We start from the raw sequence: 25645 nt of genomic DNA on the forward strand, positions 1-25645 counted from the left end.
TTTATTCGTAAATCAGGGTGGAAAATAAGTATTTGGTCAATAACAAAAATACAACTCAATACTTTGTAACTAGGGCTGAACGATATATCGCGACATGATCAAGTGCAATTTTCTAACCGCAAAGGCTGCGATTATACTCTGGACATGTCCAAATTCATGGGCTGCATCCTTCTGAGGCCGCATTTGTAGACCGATTACGTCACAGCGACGCGCCGAAGGCTGTCCAAATTACTACCATATCCCAGAATTCATAGCGCGGCCCAGCCAAACTCCAGTTTCCAACAATGGCGGCCGCTACTAAGTTTTAAAATTACTCATACTAATCTTTCTGGGTCACAAAATAAACTTTTAACATATTTTCAGGCGAGAAAGTAGTTGTGTAAACATCAAATATCTGCTCGGTTTATCAAGATATCCCATATTTGCAAAAGTGCTTCGACGTTTTCAGAGGCGTCTGCTACCCACCAGCTCGACAGCTAGCCGGGAGCTCGAGGGTTACTGATGCGGCCGAGAACGGCACAACTCCCGGCACATCATTTTCAGATCACCGCGGAGTTTCGCTGCTCGGGTTAAACGTAATATATAAGTCACTTAGACAACCTAAAAATGTTATTGTTGGGCTTTTTTCAGTGTTTTGTTTGTTCGTGAGTAAATCGGTTTGGCTGAGATTAAAGTTATTAGATTAGATAAAATAAAACTTTATTAATCCCCCGGGTGGGTTCCTCCTTGGTTTTCACACAGCTGACTAAACGTCAAACAGAAAACTTATTAAACAGAAGTATGAGACAGTCGAGAATTTACGCCAGTGTCTGGTTATATTTTAGATAGCAAGAAGCAGACGGCCGAGTTTATTAAACTCCACCGAGACAGCGGTGACGCTAATCAGAACTAGACCGTCCAATTTCACGCCTTTAAACTTTAAAGGCGTGTTTGTGTGTGTGTTTATACAATTGCTATTATGTTTGCACTTTATGTGTAATGTTACTGACTGCAGAGATCAGTAAGATGTGTGTATTTTTTATTTATTAGTTTTATTTATTTAATATTATTTTTTAATTGAATGACTGTCTAGTAGTTCACAGATGTCGAAAAACTGAGTGTGGTAAAGCCACTGATTTTGTTTATGTATATTTCTGCAATCTGCACATTGTACTGACTTTCATTTTAATGTTTACACCAGGGTTCCTTGTCAGCACTTTATGCTCAGATGTTTGTAAGCTAAAAATAAACTATTGTGTATGTTCAAATATACTGTTGTGATTGAAGAAGTTAAATAAAAATGTCAGTCATCAATTCATGCATCACCTCATGTCATCATAACAGAGGTCTGTCTTCCAGGAAAGAACAGTTTAAAATTAATGTAATATAGTATTGGCCATACTATATGATGTATTGCTTGTCTTTGTTTAATAATACAGAAGACAAAGACCTTAAAAAATAATCGCATATCGCATCGCAATCGCAATATTGGGGCAAAAAATCGCAATTAGATTATTTTCCATAATCGTTCAGCCCTATTTGTAACATAACCTTTGTTGGCAATAACAGAGGTCAAACGTTTACTATAGGTCTTTACCAGGTTTGCACACACAGTAGCTGGTATTTTGGCCCATTCCTCCATGCAGATCTTCTCGAGAGCAGTGATGTTTTGGGGCTGTCGCCGAGCAACACGGACTTTCAACTCCCGCCACAGATTTTCTATGGGGTTGAGGTCTGGAGACTGGCTAGGCCACTCCAGGGGCCCGTTCTTCGTACGTCGCTTACTACATCCAAGACCAAACCATCGCGCTAACCGTGAGCTCGCTAATCCGGTTCCCCGAACACACCTGCTGTTGACGATTAGTACAGCTGGACGCAGCAATGTGAGATCACTGGGTGTCGTAAAAGGGGCTACGCATCGATAGTGGAAACATTGATCGGCAACCCTCTGATTGGTCGGCGAAAATGTCGACGGAGCGCGCTCGGCTCGGTATTTTTCGGCAGCAGAGCAAGAACTCTTGAGTGAGGGATTTCAGGAGTTTCAGAGTTTAATCAAAATGCAAGAGAACACTGCAAAGGCTGCAAAAGCAAGGAGAGAGGGCTGGCAGGAAGTTGCTGACAAATTAAACTCGTAAGTAATTTAATAATAACAATAATAATGGAGTGGATTTATATAGCGCTTTCCAAGGCACCCAAAGCGCTTTACAATTCCACTATTCAGTCACTCTCACATTCACACACTGGTGGAGGCAGCTACTGTTGTAGCCACAGCTGCCCTGGGGCAGACTGACAGAAGCCAAGCTGCCATATCGCGCCATCGGCCCCTCTGGCCAACACCAGTAGGCGGTAGGGTAGATTTATTATATTACACTATATTATCCAATATTATATTACATTATATTATAATATGTTATATTATATTATATTATATTATATTATATTATATTATATTATATTATATCCTCTTTCACATTAGAGCCACAACAGGACCCACTAGAACATGGGAACAGGTAAAAGTGAAATATAAGAATATTCTACAGAATGGTAATATTTATCACTTATATTGCTTTTAGTCTCTTGGAAAGAGACCCTGGAATAATCTGTTTGTTTATAACAGCAACCAAGAAAAGGGCAGAGCAAAAAAAGACAGGTGGTGGTCCTGCACCCCCTCGTCAACAAGTTGGTTAAGTGAATAATACCCTCACGGGAAAATCGATATCTCTCTATGAGCACACTGTCGCGCTGAGCTAAAGGATCCTGTCTGTCCCGCAATATACGCTGAATTCTGAGGACTCTCCTTATCAATCTTGCACCTTCCGCAATGGGTGGCTCGCGTATACGGACAGGACATGGCTGCGACAGGCTTCCCAAATCCACCTTCGCTTTTATAGCCGTGGTCTCTCATTTTGATTACACGAAGTAATTTACAATTACTACTCTGAAATATGAATTACATCTGTAATAATCACATACATGTAATAGAATGTTAATAGTACATTTCCCTTTTTTAGGAAATGACCTGTATGTATCTGTGTGAAATCAATAAAAGGATCAAGTGCTGCATTATCTTTAGTTACATTGATGTTATTTATTTATGGTGAAACAGTGGTGGAATATCGCTGTTGCTTTCGTATGAATGAAGCGGACATACCTGCGTGGCCGCGATCTAATCCTGTTTACATAAAGTAAACCTGCTCCCGAGCAGGTTTACGCTTACGGCTCTGTTGCTATGGCAGCAAGTCCCGGATGATCTTCGGGGAACCGAACGATCCAAGATCACGCGAAATCGTCAACAATCTAATCCAGCTAACTTACTTAGCGCGGTACGAAGAACAGGCCCCTGGACTTTCAAATGCTTCTTACGGAGCCACTCCTTTGTTGCCCGGGCGGTGTGTTTTGGATCATTGTCATGTTGGAAGACCCAGCCTCGTTTCATCTTCAAAGTTCTCACTGATGGAAGGAGGTTTTGGCTCAAAATCTCACGATACATGGCCCCATTCATTCTGTCCTTAACACGGATCAGTCGTCCTGTCCCCTTGGCAGAAAAACAGCCCCATAGCATGATGTTTCCACCCCCATGCTTCACAGTAGGTATGGTGTTCTTGGGATGCAACTCAGTATTCTTCTTCCTCCAAACACGACGAGTTGAGTTTATACCAAAAAGTTCTACTTTGGTGTCATCTGACCACATGACATTCTCCCAATCCTCTGCTGTATCATCCATGTGCTCTCTGGCAAACTTCAGACGGGCCTGGACATGCACTGGCTTCAGCAGCGGAACACGTCTGGCACTGCGGGATTTGATTCCCTGCCGTTGTAGTGTGTTACTGATGGTGACCTTTGTTACTTTGGTCCCAGCTCTCTGCAGGTCATTCACCAGGTCCCCCCGTGTGGTTCTGGGATCTTTGCTCACCGTTCTCATGATCATTTTGACCCCACGGGATGAGATCTTGCGTGGAGCCCCAGATCGAGGGAGATTATCAGTGGTCTTGTATGTCTTCCATTTTCTGATGATTGCTCCCACAGTTGATTTTTTCACACCAAGCTGCTTGCCTATTGTAGATTCACTCTTCCCAGTCTGGTGCAGGTCTACAATACTTTTCCTGGTGTCCTTCGAAAGCTCTTTGGTCTTGGCCATGGCGGCGTTTGGAGTCTGACTGTTTGAGGCTGTGGACAGGTGTCTTTTATACAGATGATGAGTTCAAACAGGTGCCATTCATACAGGTAACGAGTGGGGGACAGAAAAGCTTCTTACAGAAGACGTTACAGGTCTGTGAGAGCCAGAGATTTTCCTTGTTTGAGGTGACCAAATACTTATTTTCCACCCTGATTTATGAATAAATTCTTTACAAATCCTACCATGTGAATTCATGGATTTTTTTTTTCACATTCTGTCTCTCACAGTTGAAGTGTACCTCTGGTGCAAATTACTGACCTCTGTCATCATTTTAGGTGGGGGAACTTGCACAATCGGTGGCTGACTAAATACTTTTTTGCCCCACTGTAGGTGATACTGCCCCCACAGCTTCCTGTAGTGTGTTTTAGTTTAAATAAAAACAAAAAAAACATTTATGTGGTTTTAAGATGTGACAAGAAATTTCTATGTCGTGTGATCGATTATGTCGACGAATCATTGTAGCCCTACAAATGAACCTTACTGTTTTCAAAATGCTCCTCCACCTGTTTTCTTTAGCACCACTTAATTCTCCAGCCTTTGTTGTTCCATCGTGAAACATGTCGCTGCATTAAAGTCAAAACAAGTTCATAGTTTTCTTATAATTGTAGTTTTTTCCACATTTTGTTTTTTCTGTCCTATTTTGAATAAAACGTGTTTCTGAGATGTGCATTCTGTTTTTATTTCCATTTTACACAAAGTCCCAACTTTTTTGGAATTGGGTTTGTATAACTGCTGAAGGACAACATTCAATTGTTGAGAACATGGTTCGATCCTGGATTGTAGTCCAGGAAAAGACAAACAGTTTCCTCTGTGTCTGCCTTAGTGTCCTGAGATAAAATCATGCAGTGAATTTAGTTTTTCCTTTATATTGCTGTAATAAAAGTTTGTTTACTTATAATTTTGTATTTTTTTATGTCTTTGTGTCTGAACGTTCCTGCAGTTGGTTTGTGGTTGATGTGGATTTGCTGCTCATGTGAATCCTCCCACAGTGTTTCATTAGCAGCTGTAACCACAGTGACTCTGATAAAACAGGAATTAGCAGAATCCATCTGATATGAAGCTGTGCTTTGAATACCACTTCCCTCCTCTTTGAAGAGTAGTCAGATATCTGTGTTCAGGTTTTTGTACAGCCTCTTCTACACTTTGTATCACTGTGTTTGTAGAGCACAGTAGTAGAGAGCTGTGTCTGCCAGGGTTAGGGCTGCTATGGTCAGATCAGTTGTTGTACGTGATGTTTTTGATTCATATCGTTTATCAGGAATATATTCATTGCCACTCCATGATCTTGCTCCTTTCCAGAGTATAAACTGAGGAGCCTGAAGGTCAGAATCATGTCTGTACCAGTGAAGTAGAAGACTGCTTTCACTTGTCTCATAGCTACATGTGAGTGTGACAGATTCTCCTTCTGTTTTAGTGACTTCAGGTTGTTGAGGAGTGATTGAGTCTCCAGCTGTTAGTCCTGGAAAAAGAAAGAAGAAAAGTAGTGAAATGCAGTCTGTATATCTGCTTAATGCAGCAGCTTCAACTAAACTTTAATCCCTGTTCTTAAACTCACCTATAATGTGAGATAGAAGCAAAAAGAGGTGCAGCAACATGTCTTTGGAGTTATTAAAGCCAGACAGACAGCACATGAACAATGTTCTTCCACTGCAGCACAATGACCAACAAATAATGTCATTGGATGAGCTCAACTTCAGTGGGCGGGGCCAGTGTAATAGCTGAGCCAATCAAACAGTTCTGTGCTTCCACAGCAGCTCTGTCTCTGTCTCTGATCTTTACTGCTTCATTTCTCTGTTGTCTTTGTCATCAGTCACACAAGAATCAGAGGTTTAACAGTGTGTGGCTCCCTCTAGTGGATGTTGTGGAGTATTCTGTTGTCTTTGCTCCAAAGGTTTTTGTACAGAGTTTTGCTGTTTCCTGTCACTGTGGGCTGCAGAGCACAGTAGTACACAGCAGAGTCAGACACTGCAGCAGAGGAGATCTCCAGATGAAACTGCTGTTTTTCTTTGTCATGTATAAACTTCATCCTTTCTGTTTTCTCTGAATAGTAGGCGATGAGAAAGTCTGGATGTGAATTAGGTTTCTGTTTGTACCAAAAGAAGTAAGTTTCAGAGCCTGAATAGTTGCAGGAGAGAGTCACAGTGTCTCCTTCCAAACTCGTCACTACATCTTTAGATGGTGTCAGTAAATCCTCAGAGGATCCTGAAAACAACAAAGACATATTTCACCATCATGTTTCTGCATCTTTAAACTTAGTTTATAAAAAGTGAATCAATTCAAACAACATCCAGATATTTTCATGTCCATCATCTCCTTTTACATCTCACTCCATCTTTTGATGACTCACCAGTCTGAAAGGAGACTATCATCATCCAAATGAAAAGCAGCAACATGATTTCCTCTTGGACTGAATGAACAATAGAGAGAACACAGCAGCTCTTCAGCTCCTAAATGAAGCCTTTCATGTTCACTGCTGTAGCTCCTCCTCTTGCTGAGCTCTGTTTCCATTCAGGCTGATGAAGCTTTGACAGTGATGCTGCAGTCATCATCATCATCATTATCATCAAGAAGGTCAGACTGAAGGAGGAGCCTGCAGAGCTCCGACTGCATCCTGCACACATGGTCTAACTGAAACATGTTTGAGCAACAAAAAGAAGTTTACAAAGTTAACAGCACAGAGCTTCAATTATAGTTTTAAAATGAGCAACAGGAAAACTTCTGAAACTCCTGACAGTGTTCTTGTTCTAAGACACCAACTGTATTTGGTGAGACAAACTTACTCTTCTCTGCGTTTAATCATTAGTTGTTAATCTCTGGCTCTCTGCCACAGCGGGACTTTGTCCTGGCTTCCTCCTCTCACCTGATGACCGCCCCTCCCTGAGCCTTTTCCTGCTTGAAGTTTATTCCTGTTAAAAGGGAGTTTTTCCTTCCCACTGTTGCCTTTGCTTGCTCATAGGTGTTCATGTTATTGTTGGGGTTTTCTCTCTGTCTCTGTTCTTAATACTCCACTGAATGTCTGTTTGGAAGTTTCTCCTAAGATTTGCAATGATTTTCTGAACTTTTTATTGAAAAGGTTGTCACCACCAGGGCTCTTATCACAGCTCCTGACTGTGAGCCCTCTGTCTCTGTCCCTTGCGCTGCTGTTTTCACTCAGTTTGAGCTTGTGACGCTCTCCACTTTAGAGGATGTGGTTCGCCATATTAAGCCCACAGGTTCCCCTCGTGGTCCTTTCCCTCCACGATTCTTTAAAGAAATTTTTCCTGGTATAGGGCAGTCTGTCCTTGACATTATTAACAGCAGTCTGTCTTCTGGTATGGTTCCTCCAAATTTCAAACATACAGTAGTGCAGCCACTGCTTAAGAAACCTGGCCTTGATCACACAGTTTTAGCGAACTATAGGCCTATTTCCAAGCTGCCTTTAGTCTCCAAGGTTTTAGAGAAAATAGTTTTTAGTCATCTGAAAGATTTTCTAGATGGTAATGGCATCTTTGAGGTTTTTCAGTCAGGTTTTAAAACCCTTCATAGCACAGAATCTGCATTATTAAGGGTTTTTAATGACATCCTTCTGGCATGTGATTCTGGTAGCCATGTTGTTCTTGTCTTGCTCGACCGAACTGCTGCCTTTGACACCGTAGACCACAATATTCTAACTTCTCGATTAAGTGATGTAGTGGGTATTGGTGGCACTGCACTTAATTGGTTTAGGTCTTATTTGTCAGACAGAACTTTCTCTGTCAGCCTTCTCGGTTACGAATCGTCTTCTGCTCCTCTGTCATGCGGCGTCCCACAGGGCTCAATTTTAGGGCCACTACTCTTTTTACTGTATCTTTAGAAGGCCCGGGATCTCATTTCATTGTTATGCCGATGACTGCCAAATTTGTTTGCCACTAAAGCACAAGGATGGCATCTCCATAAAACCTCTCTTGACATGTCTAGATGACATTAAAGCTTGGTTGGCTCTAAACTTTTAAAATTTTAATGAAAAGAAAACAGAAGTGTTGGTGTTTGGACCCAGTGGTCCCTGTGAGTCCTCCTCTGTTGTTTTAGGATCCCTGGAAGTCTATTTTAAATCTGTTGTTACTGACCTTGGTTTTAAGTTGGACAGTGATTTTAAATTGGACAACTAAATCAGAGCAGTGGTGAAGTCCAGTTTTTATCATTTAAGGCAACTGGCAAGAGTAAAATCTTTTCTTTCGAGGCAGCACCTTGAAACAGTGATCCATGCTTTTATTTCTTCCCGCCTGGACTGTAACTCACTTTATGTGGGGGTCAGTCAGTCGTTGCTCTCACGTCTGCAGCTGGTTCAAAATGCAGCTGCAGACGTGTGCAGATCAACATGTATAATATGGTGTGATGGAGAGAGTACAAACACGCAGTGTTTAAAGTGTGGAAGTAATCGCATTACTTTGAATTTGAGTCTGTAAAGAGTGACAAAAATATTAGCGTCCACTGTACACTCTGTGTGGGCAGAAAACTTCCATGGGAGGAAGCAATTGAGGAAGCATTTGAGCGTAAGAAGCTGCGCTATGCCAACAACAGCTGAGGCAGAGGAGAGAGGCTGGAAGATCATGGTGGGCCCGGTGGAAGTGGGGTGCAGGGGCTTTGTGGCCAACAGCAAAACTGCTCAGAGAGACTGGGATCAGAGGACAGGCGCAACAGCAGGCTATAAGAGAACTAGCTAACAGTGCTGAGAGGAGCAGTCACTGGCCATGGTTAAAAAGGGCTGACATCACTTGGGGAGCTAAGGCAGTCAGCTAACCATGAGAAAATAAATATTCTGCTCTTCTTCCCTTTTTTGGGAGGCAGTGGGGAGGTAGAGCGTACAGCCCGATCCGGCGGGGAGGTGTGGGAAGCCAGACCGGGCGCCCCCCTTCCGGCTCTTCTCTCTCCTATCTTGTCCCGTTTGTCTTACTTCTCTCGATCACCTTTTCTATCCCTTTGAAGAAGTTAGGCTCCATAAATGCTAAAGAGGTAAGTATTATTTCTCAGTTGCAGTAGATAGAAATAGATAGAAAATAAACTGTAGGAAACTAAACAGAAGAAAGAAGGAGAGAAATAACAATTTAACACAAACCACTGACACTCCGGGGCCTGACCAACCCTGGCAGGGCCTCCTTGGATGAGGGTGTCTGGTGATAATGGCCGAAACACCCGATGAATCCAAGGTCCACAACTGATGATGTGTCCCAAATTTAAAATGATAATCTAGATCAGATCTCTAATCCCTAAACCTAACCAAGGAAGGAAAATGGCAGATTAGCCTGGGTAAAAGACCGAAAGTTGAGGCACAACGATGCGTGCTGCTGACAAAGTTTCTGGGCTTTCCTCATAACAGCCGTCCCTCAAGAGTCTCTCCATCTGAAGCAATGCATTATCAGGGACCGTAACATCGAGTCCTTTTACTGAATCTACAGCAAAAAATTAAACTTCAAATCTGTGCGAGCAGCGAGCACGCTGCCACGGGAATGTGACATTCACAGACAGACACCCGGATGCCCCCACTGACACGACCGCTGTGGGCAAACCTCCACCCGCCCCACTCCTGCTAAACAGGTGACAATAGATTTAAGAGCGACAGGACTCAGTGCTGCTGAATCTTTCATTTTATTTATTTTTGCTGTGTTTTACTTGCATCTATTTGAAAAAGTGTAAACACAAAACTTTATTTTATGCTGGAATATGCAGAAAATAGGTTTAAATGTTAAACACATTTCTTCAAGTCAAAGACTGTTGCATATAATTTAATTTTTGCTTGATGCATAAAGTTAAAAGATTAATACTAATAAAACAAATTTTAGAAAGAGACTTTCATTTGATTCAGTTTCATATGATGGATTATGGGCTAAAGGTCTATTTCTTTATTACGTACTGAGCTTGTGTATCATGTTTTTAAAAAGTAACTAAGTAATAAGTAACTAATTACTTTTGAATATAAGTAATCAGTAAAGTAACAAGATTACTTTCTTTGAGAAGTAACCAGTAATTAGTAACTAATTACTATTTTCATGTAACTGGACCAGCGTCTGAGTCATTATTTGAAAAACAGACTCCTTACAGGTCCTCAGCTGACAGCTTCATGATACCGGATTGCAAAGGGACTAAAATACATTGTTGTATAACCATTGATGTCCCAAAGCCATTTCTTTGATCAGCAGTTGTGCAAATGTACTGTTTATAAAGTTGAGGAAACCTAGAGTCAGCTGAGACTGAAGAAGTCACCTGGATGAGTGACGAATCGTTTCTCACACTGATGAACAGAATCAACTTTTTGGAACTTGGTGTCCCAGCTTTCAGTCTGTACACAGGCTGTTTGAAAAGTTCTTTCTTCAGGTGTTATTGTGAGAGTAAAACTGAAGCCACAAAAATTGATGCTCAACACGCTCAGTTTGCTAAATGGTTCATATCAGGCCAAGAATAACTCTTTATGAGAAATAATAAATCACCTAGTTTCTGCTATACTTGCTTACTTTAGACTCACAAAACTTACAACAGCACTTAATGATTTACAGTGGACTGAGTCACATGTCACACTAGTGAAGTGGAGTGAAAAGAAGGGATTATATCCAACCAAAGCACTGAGGTTTAACAGTGTGTGGCTCCCTCTAGTGGATGTTGTGGAGTATTCTGTTGTCTTTGCTCCAAAGGTTTTTGTACAGAGTTTTGCTGTTTCCTGTCACTGTGGGCTGCAGAGCACAGTAGTACACAGCAGAGTCAGACACTGCAGCAGAGGAGATCGTTATTTGTCTTTGATCATCAACTACTTTAAAAGACACTCTGGAGAATTCTCGCTTCAATAAATCTCCATTTCCCAAATGAGAGATCAGGAACTCTGGTGGGTTTCCAGGATATTGTCGATACCAGAAGAAATAATCATTGACATTAGCTTGTCCAGAGAATCTGTAGGACAGAGTGAGAGTGTTTCCTTCTACAGTGGACTCTTCATCCTTGACTGCAGTGAGTTGATCACAGCTGACACCTAAAGGAAGAGATAAATGTTGTTAAAGACGATGTTAAACTGTGAGCGCCTGTTCCAGTGATTTCTAGCAAACAGATCCTTTAAAGACATTTCTTCTTCCTGCTTTAACCGACCTGTTAGTGTGATCACAAACAAAGGAAACATGAGCCAGTAATGCAGTGACAGCATCTTCCACACACTATCTGTTCTGTATGCTTCACATATTGAATGTATCTGACAGTGGGAGTCCTTTTCTGCTCTGTGACAGTGTTGCTCCTCCTTCAGCCTCTTCCTCCTCTCATATCTCTGCATGTTCAGTCTTATCTTCATCTGCAGAAAGTTGCAGCTCATCGGGTCGATTTGGTGAATCTCACATTCAGACAGTTTGTTCATGTTCAAATGTCACCTTCACCTTAATGTGAGCACAATGTCAGAAAAAGGCTTAATAAAGATTATTGTGACCTTTATTTTAGCGCAGTTATGAACTTTATTAATTCATTGATGTGCGGGAGCTCTGGTATATGTTTGTGTATTTTTCATCTTCTATTTGAAGAACAAACTGGGAATTTAAAAGAACATACAGACACGAGAGCGGAATTCAAAGCAACTTTCCTCATCGACAGGAAGCGCTCTGTGTGACAGCAGGCGGAAGTAAACAAGGAAAAGGCGGAAGTGGTTCCGTTTCTTGTGTGTCGCGCGAGCAGCAAGGCTGTTGCGTCTTCAAAGGCTTAATTTAGACTTTATGAGACATTCACACCTGTGCGGACTGAACGTGGAGCAATTTCTGTGCGTTAGGGCGCAATTTATGTGTGTGAGCCGCGTGTGTGAGCTGAGTGTGTGAGCTGAGTGTGTGAGCTGCGGCAGCAACGATGCCTTCAGTTCAGTATCTGAGAGAGTTCATCAACGAGCGACTAACTGCTGCTGCTGAACAAATATTCTTGGAGTTTGAAAAAACGATCGTCCAGTACGAGGAAGAGATCGACCGTCAGCGCAGACTGCTGGATATCACCTGGAAACCCCAAATCAAGCTGCACAGGACAGGTGAGTGTCCCTCTGAGGGAGGATCCTGATCACAGCTCTGCGGGACGTTTCTGATTGTGAGGACTTTTTGGAGATGTGAGCTAACAAAGAGCAAACAGAGGACAGGACTGCGCTGTGAGGATGAAGTATAAATTTAAGAAAGAGGAAGATGATGAAGTGAAACTGTCTTTGATAGAGCAAATAATGTCAGGTGACCAGATATTCATAATAATAAATGTATTTTAATATTATTTATTTGAAGTGAAGTAGTAGTTATGTAGCAGACATTAGTAAATGTCTCTATGGTTGTCTACACCAGGGGTCTCTAACTCGCGGCCCGGGGGCCACTTGCAGCCCACGTCACCCCTCCTTACTTATATATTGCAATTTGGCCGTTAAAGTGACTTTTTGTGTTAGGGAGGATTTGTTTGTTGTTGAGTGCAATGTTAAAATAAGTTCTTTAAAAGCCAAAAATGATTTGATATGAAGGCAATATGAGCAAAGAGTACAAACATGTTGAGGTGTGAGTTCAGGGAGAGAGTCAAAGACGAATGTGTTCTCTTATGTCTGCATTTTTATTTTGTTAAATACAAACAAAATGATAGAAGTGCTGCCACGTGTCTGAACAGGAAGAGAGGACCGATGGGTTTGTTTGGTAGATCAGTGAAGGCTGCAGTTAGTGAAGAGTGGGACAAAGTAATGTGTGTTCATGTTTGCTGTTTTGTCTTGTTGTAGAACAGGCACGTGAGGGAGGGGGGGGGGGGGCTAGAGGGGCTTGAGCACCCGCCCCTTTCCTGATGGGTGCCCAAAGTGCCCTTTTGATAAGGCAACTTTTAAAAAAATATGTATATATATATTTTTTTTTTATGTGTGTGTGAGTGCGGAGTCCTGTCTGTGCTCCTCAACAATAATATTTAACTATTAATCACAGTTTTGCTAAATAAAAGGATCTGGCTTGCATCAGTCACATGATCACATTTAACCAATGGTCGCCCTCGACGGCAGAACGCGCTGGTTACGAGCCGGGAACGAGCTCACAAAGAGCACGCGCATTTTTTGCGGTCCGGAGCTGCAGGAGAAACACAAGTTAACTCAGAGACACAGACTGATGCGACAAAACCAGTAAGTAGGTGTACAGCGTGCACTGTAGTGTGTAGCACACAGGAGTATTAGCTTATTACGTACACGTTGGTAAGCTGTCTTGTTGCAACTGACGAACTGAAACAAACGAGCGTGCTGTGTGTGCAACAGCGCGACAAACATTATCTGTCCTTTTATTAACTGCACAGGTAGTGCTGGTCACAGCTGCTGGCTACCTGTGTAAGGCTGTCATGGGTCTGTAGCTCTGTCACCGTTTCAGGGAACATATTTAGTTTTAAAGTATTTAGAAACATATTTAGTTTTAAAGTAAGTTTCCGGGCTTTTCCTGCCTTTCTGGAGGGATTATATTTCACTAAAAAACGATCTAATATGCATGTCCACATAATTATTATAATTATAATATATTAAAACACGCTGTATTTTAAAGAACATACATTAAGAAGCAGATTATATTAGATTTATATTTTAAATAAGACAAAATTTGGATTTTACAGCAGTAAAATGATTGTATCTCTGCAGTTTAAACATGTAATAAGCTTTGCTCTGCACAGAGTGGATAGTGAAACAAATGGAATCATCATAAATACATTATTTCATATTTATTACTTCCCCCTCCTCATTGCTTTATTATTGTAGCTCTAGTAATAAATAATAATGTAAGGATGCCCATAGTATATACAGTATTCTGAAGAAGGTCTAAAATGTCACTGTGTGTGCATGTGTGTGTTTTATGTATATGGATTATTTTAAATTATTACTCGTGATATAACATTGTCCAGACATGGCTGGTAAGGACATGAGGAGGAAACAGCAGGAGCTGTGTGAGGCTACTAAAGGCAGGGCTATAACATTTTTCTGTCATCATTTTATTATAGATTAAGTGCAGGAGTTGTTAGGTGTGGATAATTAGATTATAGTTTATTGCAATAGCAAGTTGTGCCTTGTTCTCAGATAGACAGCAAGTGGAGAGTGATATATGAAATGATGGAAGGAAGAAGAGAAGCAAAGAGTGATTCACAGGCAGAGCCTAAATTATTTCTCACAGTTTTTGTTGCCTTATGGTTCCAAGCGCTGTCACCAATCTTTGCATTTTGTTATTATCTCATGACACTTGTTTAATCAGCTACCATCTCTCCTGTGGACTTTTTAATGTCTACAGTCTCAGATCAACACAGCCCTGCCCTTCCCATATTAGATTCTTGATGAATGTGTGTTGTTGTTATTCAGCCTGGTTCAATGTGCCCCTTTTTAACTTTGAGCACCCGCCCCTTTAAACCTCTCTGCACGGCCCTGTTGTAGAATATTTGAAATTTTAAAAACAAACATTTTCAGAAATATTTGTGGCTGTTTGTTTGTTTGTTTGTTTGTTTTTGTACTACTTGATCACTAAAGTTGCCCTCCAATGAGATGACAGTGCCAGCAGTGGCCCACAGCTCGTTTAAGTTTGAGACCCCTGGTCTACACTGTGCAGCATTAAACATGACAGAAAATCTGATAAATAAATAAATTTTTTTAATATAAGGAAATATCTTAGTAAGCAGTCTCTGTTGAAGTAAAAAATGGACTTTTTTGCTGTCACCACAGTTTCCAGTGGAAGTAGCTGATCGTCATGTATCGTGTGCCATGTCCTGATCCAGAATGGCAGCTACATCACTGCATTAGCTATAAACACCTGTGAAGTGCCCCCCCTGGGAGGGTTAGGGTTAGCAGCATCAGTCTCATGAAATCAGCTAATCCAGGTACATGTGTGTGGTTTATCAGGTGTGTTACACAGGAGGAGGACAGGGAGCACACGTGCTTTTCTGTAAACTCAGTTAGTGCAGTAACATTCATCCATCCCTCCACTGTCATGAACTATACTCACTCTACGTTCGTGAATTCATGATTTTGACTAAAAACAATACTAGCTTTACCTCATGCCATTTTCTTTAGGCTACATTTTTCAGTGTTTGCTCCCTTGAATATACCACCAGAGAAAAGTGAAGGTTGATTGTACCACATAATATCGATTATATGCTATCATAGCGAGAAAAACAGTTTTCACCTCCCTTGATTACAGGTACCTGAAAGAGTTTGAGTTTGTGTCACAGTAGGGTAACACCTTGATACAAGTCACCAGAAACTATTTTAAGCCGCTGGCAGGGAGACACGTCTGGCTTCTATCGGCCTACTTTTGAGTAGGCAGGCTAGCTCAGGCTCCTTCCCCATTGTCACCGCAGAGAGGTGACATTCCATGTCCCAATTGCCAGTCTTGGTAGCCAGGGATCGGTCCACCAGGGCTTCCGCTCCGCTCCTAGAGGTTGGGTTCCTTACACCGCCTCCTGCAGGTGGTGGGCCTGCAGGACGATGGGCCTGTGTCCCGTTTTCAGGCTGGGCCCCATGGACTAAGGCCCGGTCACCAGACGCTTGCCCATGAACACCCTTCCCCATGCCTGGCTCCAGGGCAGGGCTCTGGTAACCCTATCCAAGGAAGGGTGAACTGTTCCCTTGATCTTACACTCAAATCAAATCAAATCACTTTTATTGTCACATCACATGTGCAGGCACACTGGCACAGCACATGCGAGTGAAATTCTTGTGTGCGAGCCCCACAAGCAACAGAGATGTGCAAACACAACAACACAAACGAGCAAAATACAAGAATGGCCAACCTGAAACTAATAAATATATGTACAATATATAATAGTGTATGCATTTCTGGATGTGTATACTAAATATTTTCCTACGTGTGTGTGTGTGTGTGTGTGTGTATACACATTTTTACAAATTAAATAGTAAAAAATAAATAAATAAATAATAATAATAATAAAATATATAAAATATACAGAGTTGAATATGTGCAAAACAAGTGGCATTTATATACAGTGTGGAGTGCATAATGTTGAAGTTCCAGTAGTGAAGCTGAGGTGTCTATGACGTGTTCAGCAGTCTGATGGCCTGATGGAAGAAGCTGTCTCTCAGTCTGCTGGTACGGGACCGGATGCTGCAGAACCTCCTTCCTGATGGAAGCAGTCTGAACAGTTTATGGCTGGGGTGACTGGAGTCCTTGATGATCCTCCCCGCTTTCCTCAGGCACCGCTTCCTGTAGATGTCTTGGAGGGAGGGAAGCTCACCTCCAATTATCCGTTCAGAGCACCGCACTACTCGCTGGAGAGCTTTGCAGTTGTAGGCGGTGCTGTTGCCATACCAGGTGGTGATGCATCCAGTGAGGATGCTCTCAATGGCACAGCGATAGAAGGTCCTGAGGATGCGGGGGCTCATGCCGAATCTTTTCAGTCTCCTGAGAAAGAAGAGGCGCTGCTGCGCCTTCTTCACTGTTTTGTTTGTGTGTACTGACCACGTAAGATCCTCAGCCAGATGTACACCAAGGAACCGGAAGCTGCTCACTCTCTCCACAGCAGCGCCGTTGATGGTGATGGGGGTGTGTACTTCTCTGCACCTCCGGAAGTCCACTATCAACTCCTTTGTCTTTGCGACGTTGAGGGTGAGATGGTTGTCTTGACACCAGTGGGTCAGGGCGCTGACCTCCTCCCTGTAAGCCGTCTCATCACCGTTGGTGATAAGACCCACCACTGTAGTGTCGTCCGCAAACTTCACAATGATGTTGGAGCTGTTAGTGGCTGTGCAGTCGTAGGTGTAGAGTGAGTACAGGAGAGGGCTCAGTACACACCCCTGTGGAGCACCAGTGTTCAGTGTGATGGGGGATGAGGTGATGCTGCCCAGTCTGACCACCTGGCGTCTGTCAGACAGGAAGCAAAGGATCCAGCTGCAAAGGGAGCTGCTCAGTCCTAGATCCTGCAGTTTCCTGTCCAGCTTCGAGGGAACGATGGTATTCATAGGGGTCTTCTGAATCTCTCTTTGTCTAGTCCCTTACCCTGGACCAATTTGCCACATGAGACCCTTCCAGGGGGGAAAAGCCCCCAGACAACACAACACACAAACCCCTCCACCACGATAAGGTAGCGATTCGCAGCACTGACAACAAGTGGAAACCTTTTGTGCATTTCAGAGAATCATGTTCAGTTCACTTTTGTTTTTGTTGTCTCCTTTAGTCCCTCCAGACGTCCCGCAGCAGCCTGTCTGTAAGGAGGAGGAGGTTCTCATTGAGCTGCAGCTCTGTGACCAGGAGAGGAGCTCCAGCCTGGGCCAGGAAGAGCCAGAACCTCCACAGATTAAAGAGGAACAGGAGGAACTCTGCAGGAGTGAGGAGGGAGAGGAGCTTGGATTGAAGGAGGAGACTGATACCTTAATGGTGCCTGCTGCTAACGAGGAAAGAGACCACAGTGAATCAGAAGGAGGCTCTGCTGTAGCTGAGAGCCAGGATCAGGAAGAAAGCAGGAGTGCAGATCCAGGATCAACTGGAAATAAAAATGAAAGTCAAGAATTTCCTCCCAGATCAGGGAGTCAGTATAATTTTGACACAGCTAAAAAGTTTTTAAAATGTGACGTTTGTGGAAAATGCTTTAAAGATAATTATGAAATGAAACGACATTACAGAATCCACACAGGTGAGAAACCGTATTCTTGTGAAATGTGTGGGCATCGTTTTAGTCAGAAGAGTACTTTGACTGTCCACATGAGAATCCACACAAGTGAGAAGCCGTATCCATGTCAAACATGTGGAAAAATGTTTACACGCAGTAGTCGTTTGCTGGAGCACGTAAGATCTCACACAGGAGAGAAACCATATCCTTGTAAAATGTGCGGGAAAATGTTCACACGTAGTAGTTACCTGTCGGTGCACATAAGAACGCACACAGGAGAGAAACCACATCATTGTAAAACATGTGGGGAAATGTTCACCTATAGTAGTCAGGTCTTGCGCCACATGAAAACTCACACAGCTGAGAAGTCTTAGAGTATGTTGGAACTAGAGATGCACGCACTAAATTATTTTTTGGCCATTTCAGATTTTTCTCTGGGTGTCCTGCTGGTACTGATTTTTGATAATTGATGTTTAACTTTGACCATATAGAAACACCAATCACCAATGGTTTTCTCTGAACTCTGGATAGATTCGATAGATGAAGCTGATTTGTTAGGTTTGTAGCTACAAATGTTTTATGTGGGTCCAAACTGAGATATTATGGTACATAGTGGGGGATAAATAACTGACAGTTGTTACTTTATTAGTGTCTTATGGTGTGAAATAACATGTATGAGCTGTTTGGTTTTAAATAAATGGCAGATGTTGAAGCTATTATATATTTGTATATTTTTATTGCTCTATTTGTTTCACTGCTGTTTTTCATTTCATGGGGGGGGGGATTAAAAAGTCAAGATAGAATATGGAAATCTCAGGTTGTATAGATAGGGTAAGCAGGTATAGGACCAGCATGCACTGGTTGTTTGTTTGTTTGTTTGTTTGTTTAAATACCTGCACAGGAGGGGCAGCAAAGAGAAAAAGTCTGCATGAAGGGATGAGGTCACTCAAGACCTCACTCCTGTACCTGCAGAGGTGTTTGGAGACCTCTGCTCTCTGAGCCAAGTAGCCACATGAGGCCACAGCCTGAGGGAAAGATCGTTTTCCTTCTTCGTGGGGACCTCTCAGAGCTGAGGACAGCTGCCTTTGAGCTCATCTGTTATCCAACCAAGCTTCATGAGGCTCACGGTGGTTGTAAGTAGTGCAGGATAAGATAAACTAGGGGTAAATGGAAATAATGGTGGGCTTGGTGATAAAGATGATAAAGATAATTATCGCAAAATAACATATCATGATAAAAATATGACATTGTTAATTTAAATTTTTTAGAAATACTGACAGAAACTGACATGAATGACTCGAATATTCCAGCCCACAGTTATTCAACACCAGTAATTATACCGTACCACCACATAGGAGAAATAACATCAACAAAAATATCACAAATCCTTGTGTCAAAGTCAATTAATGTAAATATTTAAAGAACAAAAGCTTGAGTCCCAGATGTGTTTGGAATAAGAATAGGTCTATATCAATACAAAAGTCAGCGTCTCCAACAAGGGCAAAGGTCAAAGCAGCTCCTCATAGCTCCTTTTGTTCTTGAAGAAGACATCTTTGCGATGAGCCTATCGAGATAATCCTTGTGTTAATGTATAGCCACTATACAAGCCATCTGCTGTCAGGAAGTATGTCTTTCAGTCAGCTATGAGTACCGAGGCACTTAGTCATGATGATAACATCTCCAGGAGCGATGCTTTTTTTGGTTCTCTGACAATTCTGACTGTCCTGAAGTTGAGGCAGATACTTCTGAAACCAGTGCTTCCAGAACAGGTCAGACATGTACTGCTCTTGTTCCCATCAGCACTGACCTCCGTCTTTCTGAAACACCCCTGTGCTACAGAGGTTTAGACGAGGGGTATCAAACTCATTTTACACCACATGACACATACAGCCCACTTTGATGTTAAGTAGGCAAGACTGGTGAATTTTTCTGTCAGTGTAAATAAGTTACATGAAGAACTGTGAGAAATACAACGACAGAAGAAGTTCTGGGAGCTCATTGCCCAAACTGTCCAGTTTTTTTTAACTGTAGTTGTAAAAAAAATCTAAAACTTCTATAGCAGAAAGTGAAAAAGATCAACTTTTCTGTTTCTCACAAAGTCACAGAGGTTTTGTTAGAGACACAGCTGAGCACTTTGTAGTTTGGCATCATTTGTGAAAGCTGAAATTTCTTCTGTATTGAAAAGCAAAAATGAGGCTTTCTTGTCAGAAGCCATTTTGGGGAATAAACAAAAACAGCGGCCGACAGCAGCATACACAACGGTAGACTGGTGTGTAATAAGCAAGCACATAATGCAGAAAACAGAGATTTTTGATGGTCTCAAAGCAGAAAGAGGGAGAGAGATGTGCAGGAATCATGGTGGAAGCAAAACAGCCAAAGAAAGAGTGAATTCATGAAAATGTTTTTCAAACGTGAGGCGTAGTTTTGGTCTTCTTTCATGCTGGTTCAGTGAATGTTGGTCTAATCATCGGAATCTGCATTTCCAGTGAGATGTCTACTTTCATCACGGGCGGCGTGTTCGTGTTCCTGCTGCCGGGTGAACGATCAGCTCATTATGTTTACATCTCTTTGTTGAATCTGTTTACCTGCTCTTTAATCGTTTGCTGTTTTGGCTGTTTGGTGGTCGTTGAAACTGTTTTAAGAGCTTTTAGCTGAGATTCTAACGTTTCCGTGGATACCACACATGTCTTTGTATAAACAACACATCTGGTGGTACATCCTGTTCAACCACATGTTCTCTTGCTCTGCTCCTGTACTGGGGGCATTAATTGTTTGTTGCTAGATTTCTTTGTGTGGTATGAATGGCCATAAGTTTGTATCAGTAGGAAAAACTGTAACACTTATGAACAGTCCAAAAAATGTCTGCTTGTGCTTGTTTGTGGTGAGCAGGTTAAGAATTCAAACAGGTTAAGAATTATAAGTTATATTTATAAATGGCTTCAAGTGCACAATTAGGACTGTGAGACTCATTTAGACACTCAAACACTGAGCAAGCTGAGCTTTGACACCCCTGATTTAGACATGAGATGTAACGGAGTCACATCTACATCCAGGGTTGTGTTTTAAGCATGAAATTCACACCCTGATGGCAACATATTGCACTAAGCATGAGATGGTCTTCCTGGTTGGACTTTTAGCCTCATGTGAGAGATTTTACCTTAAAGAGATAAACCTCTGTTACTCTGTTTATTTTGCTTCTGCTGCATTTCTGCATGTCCTCATCCACTAAATATAAAATAGTGTAAATGAGCAGCTTTTGATGTTTGACAGTTTTTATTGTGTCTGAACGTTCCTGCAGTTGGTTTGTGGTTGATGTGGATTTGCTGCTCATGTGAATCCTCCCACAGTGTTTCATTAGCAGCTGTAACCACAGTGACTCTGATAAAACAGGAATTAGCAGAATCCATCTGATATGAAGCTGTGCTTTGAATACCACTTCCCTCCTCTTTGAAGAGTAGTCAGATATCTGTGTTCAGGTTTTTGTACAGCCTCTTCTACACTTTGTATCACTGTGTTTGTAGAGCACAGTAGTAGAGAGCTGTGTCTGCCAGGGTTAGGGCTGCTATGCTCAGAGTAGTTGATGTAGAAGATGTTTCTGAGTCATATCGTTTATCAGGAATATACTTTAGATGACTGTCTGATCTTGCTCCTTTCCACAATATACACTGAGGAGCCTGAAGGTCAGAATCATGTCTGTACCAGTGAAGGTAAACTATGTCATCACTCGTCTCATAGCTACATGTGAGTGTGACAGATTCTCCTTCTGTTTTAGTGACTTCAGGTTGTTGAGGAGTGATTGAGTCTCCAGCTGTTAGTCCTGGAAAAAGAAAGAAGAAAAGTAGTGAAATGCAGTCTGTATATCTGCTTAATGCAGCAGCTTCAACTAAACTTTAATCCCTGTTCTTAAACTCACCTATAATGTGAGATAGAAGCAAAAAGAGGTGCAGCAACATGTCTTTGGAGTTATTAAAGCCAGACAGACAGCACATGAACAATGTTCTTCCACTGCAGCACAATGACCAACAAATAATGTCATTGGATGAGCTCAACTTCAGTGGGCGGGGCCAGTTTAATAGCTCAGCCAATCAAATAGTTCTGTGCTTCCACAGCAGCTCTGTCTCTGTCTCTGATCTTTACTGCTTCATTTCTCTGTTGTCTTTGTCATCAGTCCAATGACACAAGAATCAGAGGTTTAACAGTGTGTGGCTCCCTCTAGTGGATGTTGTGGAGTATTCTGTTGTCTTTGCTCCAAAGGTTTTTGTACAGAGTTTTGCTGTTTCCTGTCACTGTGGGCTGCAGAGCACAGTAGTACACAGCAGAGTCAGACAGCTGAAGCTTCTGGATCTTCAGAGGAGCTGACTTTTGCTTCTCATTGATTTTTGCATCAAATCTGTTGTTGTTGAATTCTTCAGCTTTAACTGTTGTTTCTGAGACACATTTGAGCATATACTTTGGGTAACTATTTACTTCTTGCTTGTACCAGATCAGTGTAGCTGCATAACTGGTCTCATATCTACAGTCAAGTGTAACTGTGTCTCCTTCAGCAGCAATGACATCTCCTTGATCCTGGATCACTTTGTCTTCTCCTTTACACTCTGAGGAAGAACAGAACATGCAGAGGAAGAGATGGATCAATAAACATGATTAAAAACTCACCATTAATCAGACTCACACATTTATTTAAGCAGAGGAAACATGTTGATGTTTGTATCTCACCAAAGAAAAGAGCAGCAAGAATAATCCACAGCCAATGTTCCATCTGTACAACAAGGTTTAAATCAACAGGAGAAACTAGCTGATGTTCAACATTCAGTCTGAGAATTGTTCTCTTCACAGCAGCACTTATTATTGACACAATGGTTGAACACAGTGCAGAAGGAGAGCCCCGCCTACTGGATGATGTCGCCCTCTGTCTCCTCTTTGAGTCTCACTTCTCTCACTTCCTCTTCCTCCTGGTTCACAGACTGTTAGCAGCATTTGAATCACTGTGAGGAGGGAGGAGGGAGCACTTTGCACTATGTGCAAGGACAACGACCCGCAGTGTCGTGGTTCACACAAGGATGAGACATGTCATCTGACACAATTTGTCAGATGACACGTAATATTTCAATCAAGAGAATTACTAAAATTGAAGAGAATAACGTTAACACTAATGAGCGATATTTATCTGTATGACAGAATGGAGCACCAGATATTCAGATTTAATATACAAGATGCAAAATATTTCAAATTTAAATATCACAAAAATAAATTTGCAAATTTCAATACTAATGATTAACAAATACTTTAACGAATAATTTATTCTTATTAAGACTTGTGGTAAAATGTTTTCTAGCCAATCAGTACTTAGAAAGCATACAAAGATCCACACAGGTGAGAAGCCATGTTCCTGTAAATCATGTGGGAAAAACTTTCGTCGAAACTATCATTTGACCATCCACATGAGAACTCACACAGGTTAGAAACCGTATCAATGTCAAACATGTAGTGAAAAGTTTTGTGCATCTTCTTCACTTAAAGATCACGCACGGCTCCACTCAGGTGAGAAGCCGTACTCTTGCAAAACATGCGGGAAAAGTTTTCGTTGCCGTAATCATTTGGTTCTCCACATGTGTGAAGCGACATCTTTGTAACACTTGTGGGGAAAGTTTTCATCACAGGAGTATTCTGATGGAGCACATGAAAATCCACATGGGTGAGATGTCACACGTCTGTAACATCTGCGGGAAAAGATTTTTAAATATAACAGGACTTAAAAAACACAAAAATCCACCCAGGTAAACAGCTGTATTCCTGCAAAACATACGGGAAAAGCTTTAATCAAAATTCTGATTTGACTAGCCACATGAGAATTCACACAGGTGAAAAGGTGTAACCGAAAAATATCTTTAGAAAAAGCAACACCTTTGAAGCCAAGTTTAACGCAAACATTAATTCATGATGGTTCAAAAGTAGAGGCTTGGCTTGAAATCATCTTCTGACCTCTCCAATGATTGTTTGACTCTTACATGTAAGGCTTTTATATTATTCAGTGAAAATATGATTAATCTTATTTTGGATTTGATGGCAGCAGCACGTCTCAAAAGCTGGGTCAGGTCTCCACTGTGCAGCGTCCGTGACCTGAAAAGAGGAGTGTTGTCCCATTCTGGTCTGATAGAGGGTTCTAGCTGCTCAGCAGTCCTGGGTCTTCTTTGGTGTATTTTTGTTTCATGATGATCCAGATGTTTCAGCTGGTGAAAGGTCTGGGTCAGTTCAACACCCAGATGTTTCTGCTATGAAGCTGTGCTGTTAGAATAGATGCAGTGTGCAGTTTAGCGTCGTCCTGCTAAAATATGAAGACCTCTGAAAAAGTCGTCTGGGTAGAGAATATGTCACCTGTAAGCACCTTTCAGTGTTGATGGTGCCTTTCCAGATGTGCCAGCTGCCAGATCCACAGGCACTGATTTATACCCAGTCTTGTTCCTGACTGGTGGCCAATTAACCTCATTAGTTGCCAAATGTTCCTCCAACTGTTTCTTTCAGTACAACGTACTCTTCCAGCTTTTTGCTGCCCAATCCTGAGATGTGTCGCTACCATTCAATTCAAAATAAGTTCAATTCAAAATTTGGAAAAATATTTTTTCAGAAAAAAAACTGACTTTAAAAATGTTTTTCTGTTTTGTTGTGAATAAAATACGGACTTATGAGATTTGCATGTTGTTTTTGTTGAAATTTTACACAAAGTCTGAGCCTTTTTGGAGTTTGGATAACGTACAACCCAGCTTTGGTTTGTAGTTCTGCTAAAGAACGGCATTGAATTGTTGAGTTGATGGTGTGATCCTAGTTTTCTATTCTGGAAAAATAAAAGTTAATACCTTTATTGTCATGGTAAGACTTTCTTTTTGGCTTCGACAGCAGCTCTGTCTCTGTCTCTGATCTTTACTGCTTCATTTCTCTGTTGTCTTTGTCATCAGTCACACAAGAATCAGAGGTGTAACAGTGTGTGGCTCCCTCTAGTGGATGTTGTGGAGTATTCTGTTGTCTTTGCTCCAAAGGTTTTTGTACAGAGTTTTGCTGTTTCCTGTCACTGTGGGCCTCACAGCACAGTAGTACACAGCAGAGTCAGTCACTGCAGCAGAGGAGATCTGAAGAGTCATCAGTGTTTTATCTCCACTCACATTAAAAGTGATTCCAGGGACTGGATCTGATATTTTCCTTCCTGTTCCTGTGTGAGAGATCAGGAACTCTGGTGGTTTTCCTGGATGTTGCTGATACCAGTAGAAATAATCACTCCCAGTTGCTTCCTTGGAGTATTTGTAGGACAGAGTAACAGTGCTGCGTTCTACACTGAACTCTTCTTTGTTGGTTGGAGTGAGATCTTGACAGCAAACAGCTAAAATGAGAGAAATATGCTTTATACGAATTATAAATATTGAAATATATTTATGAATCACTGGAATGAAAAGCATTTTTAAATGTACAGATATTAGCGTACCTGTTAGAATCATTATAATCAGCAGAGGATGTGTGGAGCAGCTGAACGACAGCATGTTGAATAAAGAGGGTTTGTGTGGTCTGTATGATGAACTCTGTGTACTGTGGAGTTTTTCTGTTCTGTACTTCACCTCAGCTCCTCCCACAGTCTGTGTCTCCTCTTGGTCTTTATTTCAGGTTCCTGTTACGCTTCCTCAGAATGAAATTCAAAGATCCTGACAGCATGTTAGATAGGTGGCTGCTCAGAACAAGGGGCAGCATGTGAAAGGAAACTTCTGCCTTTGGCATTTTTACAGAGATTTGGAGTTCAGCTTGTGTGGGAATGTTTCTGATTCTTCTCTGATAGTCTGAAGTTCATGTTCATCAGGTTGAACTGCCAGCGTGCTTCTGTCATCAGATTGCAATAACGTGTACTCTTGGTATCCAACACTTGTCTTTTCTACAGGACGATGCTTA

At 41.7% G+C, this 25645-nt stretch overlaps 1 protein-coding gene and 1 long non-coding RNA gene across 2 annotated transcripts in view; one reads left to right on the forward strand and one right to left on the reverse strand.

Moving 5' to 3' along the window:
* The window catches only part of LOC113010234 (zinc finger and SCAN domain-containing protein 31-like), a 51382-nt gene extending 32947 nt beyond the window's left edge, over nucleotides 1–18435 (forward strand). Inside the window, exon 5 of the mRNA XM_026149219.1 lies at nucleotides 17329–18435. Coding sequence (XP_026005004.1) covers nucleotides 17329–18090 — 762 coding nt within the window. The 3' untranslated portion in view covers nucleotides 18091–18435. The remainder of the gene's footprint in view (nucleotides 1–17328) is intronic.
* A 2506-nt stretch (nucleotides 18436–20941) lies between these two features.
* On the reverse strand, nucleotides 20942–21805 carry LOC113010383 (uncharacterized). The gene is made up of 2 exons (XR_003270324.1): nucleotides 21630–21805; nucleotides 20942–21533 (listed from the first exon to the last, which is right to left on the reverse strand). It is a non-coding gene; the product is annotated as an uncharacterized LOC113010383 (long non-coding RNA).
* Between the last annotated feature and the right edge of the window lie 3840 nt (nucleotides 21806–25645).

Source organism: Astatotilapia calliptera, chromosome 18 (assembly GCF_900246225.1).
Source record: "Astatotilapia calliptera chromosome 18, fAstCal1.2, whole genome shotgun sequence".
In the NCBI taxonomy this organism is placed as follows: domain Eukaryota; kingdom Metazoa; phylum Chordata; class Actinopteri; order Cichliformes; family Cichlidae; genus Astatotilapia; species Astatotilapia calliptera.